The sequence below is a fragment of the Fulmarus glacialis genome, unplaced genomic scaffold (genome assembly GCF_000690835.1).
Source record: "Fulmarus glacialis isolate BGI_N327 unplaced genomic scaffold, ASM69083v1 scaffold4667, whole genome shotgun sequence".
Classification (NCBI taxonomy): Eukaryota; Metazoa; Chordata; class Aves; order Procellariiformes; family Procellariidae; genus Fulmarus; species Fulmarus glacialis.
The window spans coordinates 33288-51025 of record NW_009221160.1 but is presented as its reverse complement, the minus strand read 5'-3'; the positions used below and the strand labels follow the sequence as shown (position 1 = coordinate 51025).

The 17738-nt window shown below is 37.1% G+C and overlaps 1 protein-coding gene across 1 annotated transcript in view; it reads left to right on the top strand.

The window, feature by feature from the left end:
* CDK5RAP2 (CDK5 regulatory subunit associated protein 2) overlaps nucleotides 1-17738 on the top strand; it is a gene marked incomplete at its 3' end in the record, with an annotated part of 84555 nt that overhangs the window by 35301 nt on the left and 31516 nt on the right. The window contains exons 16-23 of the mRNA XM_009580986.1: nucleotides 3-108; nucleotides 1665-1793; nucleotides 6431-6526; nucleotides 7245-7292; nucleotides 7924-8111; nucleotides 10308-10773; nucleotides 14523-14790; nucleotides 16182-16298. Of these exons, the coding sequence (XP_009579281.1) occupies nucleotides 3-108; nucleotides 1665-1793; nucleotides 6431-6526; nucleotides 7245-7292; nucleotides 7924-8111; nucleotides 10308-10773; nucleotides 14523-14790; nucleotides 16182-16298 (1418 nt within the window). The remainder of the gene's footprint in view (nucleotides 1-2; nucleotides 109-1664; nucleotides 1794-6430; nucleotides 6527-7244; nucleotides 7293-7923; nucleotides 8112-10307; nucleotides 10774-14522; nucleotides 14791-16181; nucleotides 16299-17738) is intronic.

Sequence of the window (17738 nt, the reverse complement as noted above, 5' to 3'; positions counted from 1 at the left end):
CACTCTTTCTGTGGAGATCAAACATCTTATATGAGTATCTGTTTAGGAGAGCAAGATCATTTAAGCCTGCAGATAGACCATCTGTCTCTTGAGGAACTTAAGAAAAAGGTATTGATCTGTTTTACTATTTACTGTTTCTAATGGCTTAATTCTGCTTTGTTTATAGTTTGTGCATCTCTCACAGAAAGAAGCATTTTCATTATTTAGGTACAGTTGGGTAATTCTGAAAGGATTTGAAGTTCTCATCTCTGTGGTTTGTGATCCACCTTTTATGAACTATTTAGTCTTTGTTACACCACATGAGCTTCAGAGTTAGCTGGAAGATAGGTGGCTTGCTGCAAAGATTTTCTGATAGTTAGAACACCTGGATTCAACTATGGTAATTGAATATCTAACTATGATAGTTAAAACACCTGGATTCAAGTTTCAGACTCAATACCATATTTTAGTCATCATGAAGTATACCAACTCCAAAGAAAAGTTTTTGCATTAAGTGTCCTGCAACATGTATTTCATGCACCTTTGTTAATCCCGAAGATGGTAGTGGTGTCTATAATTTATACTTCTGTATCGCACACTCCATCCCAGGATTCGCAAATCTTTTGATAAATATGGCGTGTTCTAAAATAACCCTGAGATAAGTTAATGTTGTCTCCATTCTACATAAGGAGAACAGAAATTCACAGAGATTAAATGTGCAGACCATTGTCATACAATAAATCAGTACTGGAGTTCAGAAACTTGTTCTTCTGACTCTCATGCTGTGCAGTGACCTCTGATCCATGCACCAATTTATGATAAGGAATTATTTTGAATATAGTTGTTTGGGAGTGAGTGTAAGTTCACAAAGTTTTATATCTCTCATGGCCAGCTGAATTGTAGGCAGGTGTTCAAAATCTGGAGGTGGGTAATCTGAAGGAAAGATGTTTGCCTTACGTTGAACGGGTGTCAATAAAAAAAGCCCCAGATTGTGTCCCAGTCATGTTCTGGGGTTATACCACTTTTATCTCTGAACATATTCCCTTCAGTAAGTTCAGGGACACTCATTAGCAAAAGACATTTATAAACCATTTCTTACTTGTAAAAGGGTTTGTATGCCTGAAAGCTGATCTGTTTTTTCCAAATATATTAATTGGTCTAATAAAAAAATGTCACTTTCTTCTGCAAACATTGCCTTCTTGATATACTGCACGAGTCTGTGACAGTAATGTCGGTTCATGAGTTTTGAACATGATTGTCCATTCAGATTTTCTATCTGTGAAACTACTCAGAATGATAGTGGCTTATAAAGGGTGTTTGAGATAGAAGAACAGTTTTTTTCTAATATTTCTCTGTAATGCTGGTTTCCCTTGCACTAAAATGTTTCTTCTCAAATCAGCATGTTGGTTTGAGGTGCCCTGAGGTTTCTTCTTGCTACTGAGTTGTGAAACTTGATACCTCAACTTAATTACGTGGCTGGAAACTGCAGTCTTACGAGTTAAGATTTCTTGAACACTAACTGAAAAATGTATAATCACATAGGGAGATTGCCTCATGAACAGCTATAGAAGCCCAGACTTTCCAACCCTGCAGTTTAGATTTAGCTGGAGATTTATATGTTAACATTTGTTTTCATACTAGTATGGATATTACCAGTTTTGCTTGTTCTTCCTTTGGTTATTTAGGTTACTGATCTTCTCTTGGTGGTTAAGGATCTGCAGTCAATTAATCAGGAACTTAAGAAAAAACAGCTTGGACTTTGTACAACAGATTCTCAAGGGAAGGAAGCACTAAAAATATTAAACCACAGTGAGGTAGGTTTTCTGTGTTAAAGTAGTGAATCTGACTCTCACATCTAATATACCTTGTGGAATCACATCAGTGAGAATGAGTGTAAAACCCTCGGGGCTTAGGTTGCTAATTCTTTATAATAACTTTTCAAATTAATGATGTAAACGCCTTTAAGATGTTAGCAGAACAGAGAATCAGCTCAATGCAAGTGTTCAGTGATGTGTCAAGTTGATCTTAAGGAAACAACTTACACATCAAAATATTAATTGGGTCTGTGATATATTTGTTTTGCCAATTGAAATGGGAGGAAATAGTTAATTTTACAAACAAAGCAACACCTTATATAACATTTTAGCTATTACTGAATGTCTGCTTGTCTACTGTTCAAGAGTCATTCTCACGCTGTGTCTAGTTTTGTAAGAGCTTAGTTCATATCTCCTCTGCATCTACAAAACAACTAGCGTTCACGATAGCCAAAAAAGAAAGAATAGCACTTTAGGTCACTTAAATGCGTGGTTGTTCCTTCATGTAGAATATCGAAGTATATGAAGAAGTGGCCAGCATTGTGGTAGATTGCTGAGAGCTGCAGGGAAGTAATCATTGCTGGATGTTTCATTCTTTTGCCCAAAGCTAAGACTGCATTTAGCTGTGGGGGAGAAGAGGTCTTGGCAAAATACTTCCACTGAGAAGCATTTTGGGTGCCGGGTCCCCATGTGTCTTATTATGTGTGAAAGATGAAGGATGTTCAGGAGGCTCTGGTAGATTCTAGTGAACCTTCTAGCTTGTTATAAAGTATTACTTGAAATGTGGCTGGTAGTACTTTTCTTTATATTCCGTTGTGGCTTTTGCTTTCAGTTACATTGTTCTTGTGTACCACATATTGAATAGGAAGGTAAAAATATAAAAGGAGTAATGATGGTGCTAGTATTTTGTGTCTTGAATTTCTGAATTAAACTCAAAAGAACAAAAAATTAGGAATAGTTTGAATCAGTTATGTGTATGGATTGCCTAATTCTGGAACTGGGACTGTGGTATTGATGATTTTTCTGCAGGACAATTTATTCTGCAGGACTCTGGAAAAAGGGTCATGTCTTTTACCATATGTGTTGCAGATACACTGGGAGCAATCATCAAAAGTCAGACACATTCATGTTACCTTTAATTGAAATACGTTTTAAATTATAGATCGACCTTTAGGGGTGCCATGGCTTTTATTAAAATAATGAATTTACATGTTACTGTAATAGGTTTGCATGAAAAGCTTGTGGGCAATCTGTTTCAGAGTACATGCACATTCTATAGATTAATATTTTTAGCAATTTGCCTCGTCATCCTGCAGAGGGAGCTGCACCCCCACTGATGCCGTAGTTGATACCAAAGGAATTCGTGTCCTGTGCTAAGATTATCGTGACAAGATACTGTGTGCTCCTGCATTTGTCTCGGCATGAAAAGTACATATAGGGCTTCTTACTTAAGAAGCTGTCTACATGAAATTAGATGTAGAATGATGAAGAGTGAAGCTTGTGAAGTATAAATAAACGTCAAAATTCTGCTAAAGGAAATAGGAAAGTAAAATACGGTATTTTAACCTGTGCCAGAATGATAATAGTGCTATGGAGCTCAAAAGTGAAAGGATCTGTAATTAAAAGTTTTTAGTTTAAAAGGTACCATTTTATCAGTTTTTTGTAATAAATGGCAACCTGGATTTTGGGTTATAGATTGTGACAACCATGTGTTTTGCATATTAATAACCATTGTCAAAAAACCAAAGTTCTATTTTTTTGTGTGTGTTTTGGGCTAGAATTTGTTGGCAGGTAGTGCTGAGATGACACTAACATATGTGCTATAAGAGGAATTTGGACAGACACAGGAAGATGTGTCCTTCTCAGGTTCTTAAAATGAACCTGTCTTTCTTTCCCTTCACAAAGCCGGAGCACAAATGAGATGAATCTGCATGTTGGTGCCTCTGCAGGGCATCTCCCAAAGGTCTGACAGCCTCTAGTACTCTATTTCGTGGCTTCGTGTTTGGAAGGGAGGGAGAAGGAGGAGAGAAAAAGGTTGTTTTTGTACTGTCCTCTGAACATCTGCCTTCTCTGAGAGAACCAGCCTCAGTGATTTCAGCCTTCAGGGCTCCAGGGATCTTTGCAAACCAAGCATATTACTGATTCATTTAGGATAAACATTCTCAAGGTTTTCAGTCTCCAAGGAAATACTTTAAACAGGCAGCTTATTCTTGGTAGACTTTTCTTCTGGCCTTAAGTCACTTATTTTCTTTTAATATTTTGTTGAACGTTAGGTTGTATTCCTTGGAGCACAGAAAGTTTCTTTTCAGCCTCTCGGACACAGGACCATAGGACCAGCCTCAAACTGCAGTCATTTGTTGTAATAGTGTGCCATAACCTGTTGGTCTTTGGTAACAGTTTCGTTCTAAGAAGCATCACTTACTAAGCCAAATACTGGCCTGGGAAAAGCAAATACTAAAAAATGTTGAGTCGTAAAAGGTAGTTGCATCGGGTGGATAAGTTATATGTGCAAATAAGTTTACTTTTAATACACAAATGCAGGGTTTGACCTGAATCTACACATGGAAGATTAAACCTTAACAGGTTTTTTTTATAATAGCTAACATTACTGGACTTTTGGCATCCCATGATTACAACAAAAAGATACCTTTTTATAATGCATGCCCTTGCATACCACAATCCTATCTGTGTCTTCCTCCAGTTTTCAGATTGTCTTTGCTTTGTGTTGTCCTAGAAAACCAAGTCTGAGTGAAAATACCAAAATAATTCAAACATGACTTGGAAGTTAGTTTTCAATATAGATTTCTAATAGTAAAAGGCAAATATATTAATATGCTGCACCATCTGGTTTCTGCCTTTTAAAATTCATACTTAAAACCATTAGAGTTGCTTATACTGCTAGGGATTGGAAGATAAAAAGGCTTTTCTCATTTATTTCGTGTATATATATATGCATACATTCTATGCATACTCAATTAAAAAATCAAAACCCACACATGCATTCAATTCTCAGTGTTCTTAGGAAGCTAAAATAACGCTCCCTGCAGAATCCTGTTTGTCTGCGATTGGACTGACAAGCTGTGAGCCAAGACGTTCCAGCATGTGGTGCTGGGGAAGCAGGTTTCTCTTTTCATGTCGTAAGTTTCAGCACTGTGCTGAATATCCATCGAAGCCATAAATATCACATCCACGACCCCTAGACACCGGTTTCTTTCCTTTCAGTCCATCGTCTGAGTTTCTATACCTATAATCTCAATTTTCTGTAATTATGCTCAAGATTCTGCTTTTCCTGTCTTAAGGTAATTTTTTTTAGCCCAAGTCGCACCAAAATATGACTGTTAACACAGCAGTGGTATATTATTGCCACAAGTGCTTTAAGACTAAAATTTTTATCTAATGCAAGTTTGAATCCACTGTGCCGTATCCTACCTATGGTTTAGGCATGTTACGCATAGCATTGTTGCTTTTTACCATCACTCTCACACGTTTCTACTATTTAATGAGATTCTAGCAGCAAAGATCTTAAATAACTATCTTTTTCTATTAGATTGGGAAATGTTGCTAAAAACCAAGTTGATATAAATGTCCAATCTGGTCTTCTCACAGGGGAGTGGTGGAGCGTGGTAACTGCAGGTTTGATGAATTCCAGAGTGGGATGAAAGACTATCCTTTTACTCAGGTTGCTGTCTGGCAGGCTGTGCCCGAATGTGGCTTCTGAATAGAATAACTCATTGTAAATATGAGTGTTTCTTATGAACAGTATTAAACCGACATAGGCAAGGCTAAATTCTGTCCTCTGTTGCCAGAGGAAACTGAGTAGAGGAGGTGAGATGAAAATACTCTCCGTGAGCTGTGTGTAAATGAAGCTGACTCAGTAGCGGCCTTTGCTGCTGTTGAGAGAGGAGCAACGTGTGCATCTCATCCCTCGCTTGCAGATGTGTTGCTGAGATGTAACATCCAGCAAACCAAAGGGATTCTGGTCTTGCTGTCAGTTATGCTGATGTCAGGATCTTGGGTTCTGCTACTAAAAAAGCTGAGCCTTCCTCCTCCTCTTTGCTCAGGAAATATTAGTGATGGGAGATATTGGGTTCTGTGGCAAACAGGGAGAAAAAGGTGATTTGGCACCATTTGCTACAAATCGGAAAATTTAGGCAAGACAAAGCAGACTGTAATCTTCAGTGTTACAGTAAATCTTTTTAGTGTATAGCAAGCTACAGGTGCTTTATTTTAAAAGCATCTATTTCTTGGGTGCTGGAGAAGAGCCTAAATTGTGTAGCAAATGAAAATAAATTCTGGAAATTGGAAAATAAAATAGGCACAATAAGAACATGACTGAAGATATAGAGGTCCTTTGCTAGAAGAGGTTAAGTGATTTTTATAAATTTTGCGGAGAAAGGGTTAAATAAACATGAAGGAATGCATAAGATAAAGTTTCACTGTATTTAATATGAGTTATTCCTGGTTTTTATATTAATTTCCTTTGATCTTGTTGAAGAAATCTAATTCGGTGTTTGTTACTTTGTATTACAGGCTTTTTTAATTTTTCTTTTAAGACACGTCACTGACTTATTTATGCATGTTTCATATCACAGTATTTTTTTGTGCTACATTTTCACATCATTCCATACTTTGTGTAGTGTCTTGAAATAACAGAGGAGCCTGTGATGCAGACTGAAAATGGTGACAATGACAGGAAGATGCAGAACAGTCAATTTTCTGAGAGGGTCAGTCAGGTAGGACTCCACTCTGGGTGCTTTATGTTACAGTACTCTTTTCTCTGCATGCCTTTAGAAATTCTTATTTTCTTAGAACACAAAGTCTTTTGCAAACAAATCATACTTTTCTTGGTGCGTGATTTTGCTTTCAATTAATTGTTATCCTAAAGAGTTCCTGAAAGCTTTTTCCTATATTTTTCTGCTGCTACGGTTTTGCAGTCAGCATAGCTTTCATTCCTTGTTTTTTCTTGTTTGAGTACTCATAATTTTCCCATTTCCTTAATGGGGATGACAAAGTCCCTTGAAATTGTGTTTCTATACATACACACACAGTGATCTTCAGCATCCACTGCAGTCAGGCCTATAGTCCAAATTGTATAAGATTCACTTGCTGCTATGATTGAGGAAAAAATACTGTAGATCCTTCTTCAGGGTTGAAATACTTGATGTCTTGGTAACTTGTTGACTGCATTTTCATACGTACAGGAATCTGCCGTTCTCTTATTCTATCATTCAAAAGCGATGTAATGTAAAGCATCATAGAATCATAAAATAATGCAGGTTGCAAGGGACCTTAGAGGATCATAGAGTGCAATTGAAGTTGAACCTTTCTGGTTTAAAAATTGTAACATGCTAAAATATGACACAAAACGGGGCATTTTGATTAGTAATCTTGAAAGATAATGATGATCTGTTCTTTGAAATTTGTAATTTCTGTGTTTTCTCTGTTTACTAGGTATGCTTTCAAGTATCTTTGGATTTTCCCTCTGAGATGGATAAACAGGTACGTGATGTATTGTAAAGGTTCTCTTGGCTCTTAAACATCTTAATCTCTCACTGCTGATGTCTACTGATGGAAACTGTACCCAAATGAGGCCAGTGTAAATTCTCATGTAGTTGATACAGAAGGCTTTCATCGATTTAAGTGAGGGTTGAATTACCAGAGAGAACTCATGTAGAAACTTCCTAGGACACGTCTGCGGCGTTGCGTACAGAAAGTTGGCAGTTTGTGAGTATTTCAAGTTGCATCCTGTCCTGACTATCACGGCTTACATCTGGAGACCCCAGGACAGAATTTGGTACTGTAAAGACAGATGATTCAAAGGTGAACTAATAAAAAGTTAGCTGCAATCTGCAGGCAACATTCTAGAAGTTTCATACCTCTTCATAGATAAAGACCTTCAGGAAAATCTACGTACTCCTAAACAACTGATCACTTATGAATTAATCATATGAAATAGATGTTAATTAGTTTTTCTATTAATAAATAGTAAATGAAATGTCTGTGGATGCTTCTTAATGGAGATAAAGAGCATCAGGAATTACAAAACCCAGTTACGAAAAGATTACAGCCCTGAATATAGTAGAATGTTGCATACCTGTATAATAAGAAAATGTTTGCAATTTTTTAACAGATAACTCCATCAGGCTATTCAGAGAGTTTCTGCAAAGATAGACATTATAGGAGTCCAAATAAGCCTCAGTTTGAACATGATACAACTGGAAAACACTTTGGCAGAATAGGAATGAGTGAACGTGAAACAGAAGAGAACCTGCTCACATCTCTTTTAAGAGAAAATAGAACATCTGTACTGGAATCTACGTAAGTATGAGGGATATGCACTGCTTTTGACAGTATTTCTATTTGAGAAGAGAATAAGGTAATTTTGCTAAAGTGAATTTAGATAATGGCACTGTCTAATTTACCTGAGAGATTGGCAAGGCGCCTTCAGAGCCGTTTTAGTCTATCATGCAATTAAGTAATTAGGAAACACACTATCAGTAGAAATCCTTATGAAAAACCCATTACAAGACAAAAACTCTCCGAAGTTACTGATATACGGAGCCTTACTGTAGGGACTGATTGTTTTCAGGATGGGGTCTAGCAGTGTTAAAGGGCTCAGATGATAATAGGTGGTACTTTTTAAAAAAAAAATAAAAAATATCTGAGAGCACAGGCCAGTGAAAGGTGGTGTGGTGGAGGGGATGACACTGTACTGCTGTAAAAATTATATGTGTAAGGAGCTGAGGATGGAGGAAATGGAGTTACAATGACTGTTTTACATGGTTAATTTTGAATGGGCATACTGTACGTTTTGTGGCCTTTGCCATTTCATCTGAACTGCTGGGACAGAGGTTTGCTCTCTGTCAGCAGTTTAGGGAGTCTGTGCCCATGTCCTGCAGTTGACTAATTGGTTATTCCAGTGTAATCACTTGTAGGACTGTGCTGAGATGAACCATGTTATGAGTACTTAGGTCACTTTTCGTGCAGGAGAAAATACTTGTGTAATTAAATCTGTGTAACCAATGTTTTTCAAGTGTGTGTGTTACACTATGGTTTGATCAATTCCCAGCTGAAATATTCATTTCCATAGAAACTGGACAATACCAAGCAGGAAAAGAGTGTATAGAAAAACCACACCCTGACTCGTTTTGTTTCCCCCAATTTCATGCTTACTCTACTTAATCTCCTGGTTGAAAACTGAATTAGAGCTTTGCTGGAGATCATTCTCATTTTCCTTTCCTAGTTCTCTCCACACTGTAATGAATATGTACAGCATTATGGGACTTAGTGCCCATCAGTGCTGCTCCTTCAGCTAGCCATAGTGGTTTCTGGAGAGTAATGGGAATGACCTTCCATATACGTTGTGCTTGGCAATGCTGGTAGCAGAATATCCTGTGGAATTACACAAGTCAAATCTTGTTTTTTGTGTTCAACATGCACTGCACTTGACTTTACTCAACTGATTCTATATTTTTACATTACAATTTAAAACTCTCCAACATGCCTAAGTGGTCTTAGTTGTCAAAGCACTAGTTAGTGGTAAATGAGGAGATACTACTCTCTTAGAAGATGTATAGATAACATTGTTTTATTTGTTAACTTTACTTAAAAGTCTGCTAATGAGTGATTCCAGCACCATCATCTTTACCACTCTAGTGTGTGATCTTTTCTATGTTAAAGTATAAATGCCCAGATTGACTGGTGATGAGCCTGTACTTTGCATAACTTAATTCTCACTAATGACATTAGATGCCAGAGAAAGATAAAAAGCCTAGTTAGCTTCTACCATTTCAAATGCCAGCTATACAAATGCAGTTGTTTTAAATACTGGTTTATATGTTTAGTGACACAAACGGCTCTCTATTGGATGCATGAGATGATCTGTAGAATTTGAGGGCTTGCATATGCTTTAAATGTCTCTTATTTGGCTTCAGTTTCACTTAAAACATTGCTTTCCAAACGGTTGTCCGTGGACCACTAGTTATCTGTGGGGCAGTCTGGTGGTCTGTAGTGAGCTGTCTTTGCAGGCTTTTGGCTGCTTTCTCAGTTTCCATTTTCCCTGTTACATTAGAAATACATGAAGGGATAGATTTTCAGAAAAACTCAACATCTAGAGTCTCCTGTGGTTTTGGAGAATTTTATTTTTAAGGTAGTTAAATCAGAGAGTAAACTCTCTTGAAAATCCATTCGTATTTCTTATATTGCTGTGTTACGTAAGTAATTGATTTAGTTAGCAGAGGTTTAGTATCTGTTCACGAATGGGCAGAGGGGCGGTAGAGCATATATGGTCATAAATAGGAGAAAAGCATTGGTGAGAATTTATGATATAACTCATGTTGTGAAAAGGTTTCAAAACTCTCCTTGTTAGTGAGTAATTCATTAGTGAGTAAAACAGATTCTCCTGGGAATTTCAAATATGTCAAGACACTGCAAAAGAGTTTCTTAGCAGGTATTCTTGTTTGCTTAAATAAAAATCAAAATTCATGCCTTTTCTTTCCTCTTTCCTGAGTATAGCAGAGAAGAACAAATGAAAATTGTAAGTGAACTGTTAGATCATCTGAACACAACTGAGGAAGAATGTTTAAGTGAAGATATACAGAAAAAGGATGAAAAAGATCTTAGGCAAATGATTATTCAACTAAGAACTGAACTCAAACATTTCAAGCAGGTCAATAAATTCTTAAAACAGCAAGTAGAATTGAAATCAACTTTTGATGGAAAAGAGAAGCTTTATCCAGATGCAATGCCACAGATTAATAAGGATATTGAGTTGTTCAAAGTCGAATTGAAAGATGCAGCTACACAAACAATGACTTTAGAGAGTAATGTCATGAGATTCAAACATGAAGGCAAAAAAGGAGCCTCAGAAGAAAAACCAAAATATTCAAGATTAAATGCAGAAAGAGATCATCAGCAAGAAAAAGTGTATAAGAAGGGTGAACAGCATGAAAGACTTTTTTTTACAAGGAGAACAAATGAAGTAAGTTTATTTAAGATTCTCTTTTTGATACTTAGGGAATAGATGTATAAAAGAGAAAAATATGTTTCATTTCTCATATTAAATCTTGCTTTTGTGTAATTTTTAAAATTAGAAAAAGAGATGTAAGCCAAATATATTTTAGGTAATTGTTCTTAATGTTCAGAGCTTTTCATTGCATACTTCAGTGTGCTTTAGAACATTAATTAATTGAATTTCAATCCTTACCAGGATCAGATACTAGTAAATATTATAGCTTTTGGAAAAAGAGATAGTTCACAGCGTAATGGCCTCATTCTGTTGTTACTGTAGGTTGGCAAAATAAGAACTCTCTGAGACTCGTTTTGGAGTTTTAGAAAGCAGGCATTCTTCAATGCGGTGCCAGGCGCACAGGGTATGCAATTAGAGTATACATATTCATTACATTTCTGAAATAATCTAAATATTCATGTTATTTCCCAGAATTCATTAACATATGTGAAAGTCTTTGACACATGCACCCTTGTGTTCATTGGTGGTCTTTCAGGGTCCTCTGGTGGTCGTCGATAGTCTTCCTCACAGTGTCCTTTAGTTGAACTCAATCTTTACGCATGCTCAGTTTAACCCTTGGCTTAATTAGCACAGTTCTCATTAGTGCAAACTAGCTTAGGCTGGCACATCACTCTTATCTATTCTACTCAAGATACAAGGTTAGCTTCCTTATCTATTTTACGCAGAATACAAAGTTTCAAGGGCTTTTTATTTACGGAATGTCCGGCCTATCTATTCATAAAGCATTCCTAACCCATCTACATCGTTTCAACCAAAGAATCTTATGTCTCTTCACTGTTCCTTTGTAATTGGTATCACTGTATTACCTTATATCTCTGCATAGATGTTCATGCTCTGTTCTGCAGAACCAGAGCATTCTGAACTGATAGCTTATTAAGTCTAAGTGGCAAATGCATTCTAGAAAATTGAAGACTTGCATAATGTCTGAGAGCATGCTGGTGAAGAGTTAATGGTAGATTTCAACAAACTCAAATCTTAATTTTAGGCTTTTAGTAACATAGAATCATTGTGTCTTGCTTTTAGAGAAGTATGACCAGTAGTACTCTATAAAACTGTGGGGGGAGTTCTTCATATTTGTTTGGAACTTAAGGGCACAGAATCTGTTTTGTGAGTGCAGACATAATTTGCTTGTGCCGGATGAATTTTCAAGTCTTTTGTATGCAGGCAGTCTGTGATCCCACACAAAGAGGTGGGAAAACAGTGTCTACTAAAGAGTTCATGTATATTGTTCCAGTAGCAGTTATAGAAGCAAAGTTGAAAACTCTTTAAAGATCTTAGCTCTTGCAGAGCAGACAAAGGAGAGCATTGCTTTTGATTTTGTGCGCTGCTAATGGAGAATGAACACCTTTCGCAAAGAATGGTTTCCATGACTTTAGTGATCAAGAGATTTCTGTGAGCTAGCAATTGGGAGCTTGTTCTCCTTGGATTCATTTCACTGCAGGAGGGGCTTGTAAACCAAGAGATTTTGATAAGACTTTGTTCTCTACAGGCATAAACATTTCAGTATAGTTTGGGATTTTAAGGAAAAGATTTTGGCATCCACAGTTGGTCCCTGGCAGACACCCTAGAAAATTCATGCCAGTCTTAGCAATAGGTTATGATACCCCTGAAAAATCAAAACCTAAGTAACTCACTAAAACTATGTCTTGTTTTCACCAAACAATTTACGTGTAATCAAAATCTATCAGAGTATCTTCAGGTACATTCTTAGTCTTTTAAGCTTTCTTTATTGGCAGTAAATTTTCTACCTTTAAAAAAAATTATGTTTGGGGAGGAAAGAGGATAATAATGGAAATGTTCTTGGGCTATTGTTAATGTTCTTAGTCTATTTGGCATTTGGTCAGTTGTGTTTGGCATGCTGGCTGCTATGATAGCTGTTCCTGCGTCTTTGGGATGCCTTGGCTAGTCTGAGACAGAAAGGAGCAATGTGCTTTCTCATCTGTGTTGGTGCTATCCAGGGCAGCTGACTTCAGGAACCCATGAAGAGATGAGGGCAGGTGGAAGTCAGGAAGAGTAAAGATGGGTAGTAGTGGGGGAAGGGGTTTGAGGACCTAGCTGGTCTATTGATGAAGATCTGCTTGTGATGGCTTGCTTAAGAACACTAATGATGTCTTTGAGTTGCTGGCCTTACTTCTCAGGAATGAAGGATAGTCTCTCTGAAGGCAAGTAAAGGCCTGTCTGCCCTCCACAGGGAATACCTAGAGTTCTTTCTGCAATTCTCTTTTTTTCAAGTTCCTGTTTTCGTTGAGTTTCAGTATGCTGTTTTGACTCATCATTTTCTAGATTTCTCTCTAGTTTAATCAGTTGCAACCTCAATGCAATCCCCGAGTCAGTTGCTTTAAAAGCTTTCTTGTTTGGACTAGTGCAGTGTATTTTTTGCTTCTGAATGGCTTTTATAAATAATTTCATGTAGCCAGCTGAACTGGTCTTTGGGTAATCTCGGTGATGTCTTTACAACAGCCCTGAGACAGCTGGAAATTGTTCGATGTTATTAGTGCAGTTTAGTAAAACTAGCAGGAAGTTCATCCCGCCTGGATTTATTTTTCAGCCTCCAAATGATATCGTATTCACGTATGTACAAAAGGAATTGAGTATGTCATTAGGAAAATGGAACTTGCTTTTTATTATTTTAAATTGTATAAGGACTATAATTGCTAAGAAATGAATGTGGAAAGGTATTTCAGAATACCTTGGGTGGTAAAAGAAATTATGGGACTTATGACACTGGTGGAGCAAATGAACAGCAGAAAAATAAACTAAATCTATCTGAACATGCCATTATTGATTTTTATTATTATTACACACAATTCCATAACTCTCATCAACATATAGCATGTTTTTATCTTTTTGGAGATAGCACTATTTTATGCTCTGTATTTTAAACAAAGACACATTTTATACAGTCTTCAGAAGGTGAAAGGCTAAAATGTAGTGACTTAAGAAATTTAACTTCTCCCCCAACTCCAATGACGGAATGTCTATTACAGTAGGAAACGGCAATCCTGTGGAAGCAATTTATAGAGCATATGGGTGAAGAAGCTATTCTTGCTCATAAAGAATTTCTCTATGGCAGAATAAATTTCCTCTGTGGCTAATGCAAAGCTGTGTTGATTTGCTCAAAGGTATGAAAGAAGGCTGGTAAGAAGTAGGGCCTGTTGGACAGAGGCAAAAGGAAGAAAGGCAAATATGTTCAGGAATTTGTGAAAAATTAGAGAGATACTCAATTTAAAAAAAAAAAAAGATTTAAGGGAAACAGTTACTGGGCTGTCAGACATTTATGATATAAATCAGGAGACTGGGAAGTAGCGGTTAGAGAGGTCAGTTTGGGTGAGAAACTATTTTCCTAGGGCACACACAAATTCAGGATTAACTAATACGTCTACTGGTTATAAAAGCCTTTGCTACTCAGTGGTGAATTTGCTGTCTTGCTTCATAAACTGGAAGCCATTCACTGTGTGGCTGTGGTTGCACAAGCAGCACTTACAGAAAATTGAACCAGTGGGATAGTTTCTCTTCTCTCTGAATGTTTGTTTTCCACATTGCAAGGGTATTGCAATCTTATTTTCAAAACTATTTAATATGATAGCTTACTGATCTTACTGGAAAATTTTTATTTTTCCTGGAATATTTGTTTATACTTCCTTTACTTGACTGTTACATGCAAGGTGCCAACTCCCCATTTTATTCCATGTCTTTTTCAGACTGATTCTGCTTGCCTGCCCAAGAAGTCCCATCTGCCTGTTCTCTTAAAATCATCCAGACCATTAGGAAATGTGCCTTTGAACTCCTGTATGCAGAAGTCAGATTCAAAACTACAGCGTCATACCAGGATACCTTATGAAGATCTGAAAGCATGTGGAGTACAAACCAAACAATTTCAGCCACAAACAAATGGAGAGTTATTATTGAATGAGTCTGTAACTGAAAACCTTCAAGAAGAGCCTGCACAGGAAAGCACATCAGTGAGAGGTAAATAAAGAGCAGACATAATGACTTGTAATGCTGCTTGAAATAGTGGCTTCTTTTCTTGTACTAGAAGTTAAAACCAGATCATTTTTACGTATGTACAATGCTGCTTAATCTTACGATTTTCTTGGGTAGGCAAATATATATAGATCTTGAAAAACACCTTTTTCTTCCTTTTATCTTTGCTGCTAGAATGTGAAACAGCTTTGTATGGAATAGAAAGTGCTTTGTATACATGGCATAAAGAAAATAATAAATTATAGTTTCACAGGGTGCCCACACATGCACGCATATATGTCAGTGTTTAGGTAAATGAAAAATTTCCTTTATATGATGCCAAGTCTAAGGAAAACGGTCTGTAATGGAGACAGGAGAGTATAAAAATACTGTATTTGTTTATGCTGCGTAAATAAGTTTTTCCAATATTCCACTGATCAGTCAAGTCATCCGTGTCTGTTTCCAGTGTGGCTGGGTTAATTTAAACTCAGTTGTTGACAAAGTATCTGCATTGGCAAAGTATGACAAATTGTAAGGCAGAGAACAATGGGTATTACATAAAGATTTGCAGTGGTAAAAAAAAATAAAAATGCACTCAGCAGTTAGGTTAAAAACTGAGTAGAGATGTAAAGGATAGGTGGGGGAGAGAGGAGGTGTAAATATAATAAATAAGATTCAGTCAAGTAGCAAGTGAGCCACTGTCAAACGCAGAGGTTGCAGAGGCTTTGTTGTTAATGATAACGTTATTATGGTAAGGGACGGATATGGCACAACTTTACTGTAAATACTCAAGTTGATAGGACTATAGCAATTAGTTTTGGTAGGTGCAAAATCCATGGAGAATTCTGAGAAGCGAAGTACTTCTGAATTGGATCCTGAAGTGAACAGAACCTATTAGGACTGCAGTCCTGTGATTTCCTTTCCACACTGATTTCTTTACCCTGGATAATGGTTGTACTGCACACTTAGTAATTCTGAGACTTGATGCAATGGGAGATTGCAGAAGATTAGTTTATGATCAATGCTCATATTGGAGAAGCTTTTTAGCCTTTTCTCTAAGCTTAACAAGAAACATTTAAAAAAGCATTAAAATTGATTAACTGTTACATTACAAAGGGGACTTGCAAATGTTTATCTTCATTTGTTGGTAGGAAGCCTTTGCAATTCTCGTTCTTGCTAGTTATCCTTATAATTAGTTCAAGTATTTTAAAAATATGTGCAAACACTGTTTGATATGACCAGTAATGTTTGTATTACATTTCCAATAGTTGTTCTTCCTTAGATGATTTTCCTGTTCCAAATTGTCAGAGAACCAGGTCTCGATTTGTGGTGTGTGTTTTTTGTTTTTTGTTTGGTTTTTTTTGACTTCTGTTTTACCTTCCACCACTATTCTCCAGTTGACTCATTGCTCAAACTGGATAATAGTGAGGTCCAGGTGGAGTTGCAAGGTGTTGGTTTGGGTACGGGAGACAAGAATGAATATGCGATGGACAAAACCCAGCAAAACTATCAAGGTAAAGCATTTATATGGCATAGTATTAAAAAAAAAAAGATATTTTAAAACTCTAGTTTCTTCTGAATTGTGCACAATTGTAAATTACTGGAGGTAATTGTCAACCTTGCCATTATTTGTGGGTTTTAAATCTTGTTTTCTTAGTTAGTATGGATTAATTACTTTAAGAATCCAAGTTGGTCTTTTAAGGGTTATGGTTTCAGAAGGGCCACAGGGATTTATGAGTCTGGTTTCCAGTAAAAATAATGAGTTGTATGCCTATCTCTGATCTCTGTTGCTAATGTCCTCACTTCTGAACTCTTTTCTGAATTAAGTGTTTGTTACTTATTGCTTCTGCATCTAGTTATGAACTATTGGAATGAAGCAATTGAATGATAGAATTTTGCTTCTCTGAATTATTTGAAAGCATTCAACTAGGTTGAAACCTAATGGAGTAGTTTAATGAAAATGTAAATAGGCTTAATACTGTGTATTACGTATTTCTGCATCATCCATTAGTCTTTTTCGGGAGGGCTTGAGCAATCTGGTTAACATGTTGCGTATGGAGTACAGAGGATATGGCCAATTTGGTAATCCTTTGTCACATCATTAATTTTATTTGTATCAGTAGTTTCATTGAAGCCAGTCATTTGGTTTCCAATCATAGGATTGTGCCCTATGTGTGCCCTTTGTGTATGTGGACGCATATGCACAGAGACCTTATTAGTTCTCCTTTAATTAAAGGGCAGTGTTTCATTAAAAACTATAACCGCTATTCTAATCAGAAATATTTCTTCCCTAATACCTATTTTTATTTCCTGTTTTTGTTATCTGGAACGTTTGCATGACATCAGGATTGCAAAGTTTAAGAGTTCATCTAGTATCTGATTTTTTTCCATCTGCCGTGGTTTAACCCGAGCCTGTGGACTTATTCATGGCTATAGACTCTTCGAGTGTCCTGCTCCCACGTGGACTCATCCACAGGTCACAGTCCCTTCGACTCAAGTTCACACTGGAGTTCCAGCCTGTCCAGTACAGCAGCACAGAAACAGCAGCGATGCCCTGGCCATCTGCCAGCCCAGGCGCATGGCCATTGCTGTTATCGGAATGTTCCCAGGCGCAGCACAGTAAGATGATCAGCAGTGTAGCAAGTAGGGAAACAAAAAAACAGCCACTAATGAGCACTAGGCTCTAATATACAGTAAGGAAAGCAAGCCCCATGGCGAGCACAGAAGTGTGCCAATCAATAGCTGAATGGCAATGACAGCTATAAATTCAGTCTAGCACATTCTGATCAAATCTGTCATTATCTTGAACCCTTCGAGCCCTACGTTGGGTGCCAAAAAGGACTGTCATGGTTTAACCCCAGCTGGCAACTAAGCTCCCCACAGCCGCTCGCTCATTCCCCCCGGTGGGATGGGGGAGAGAATCTGAAAGGTAAAAGTGAGAAAACTCGTGGGTT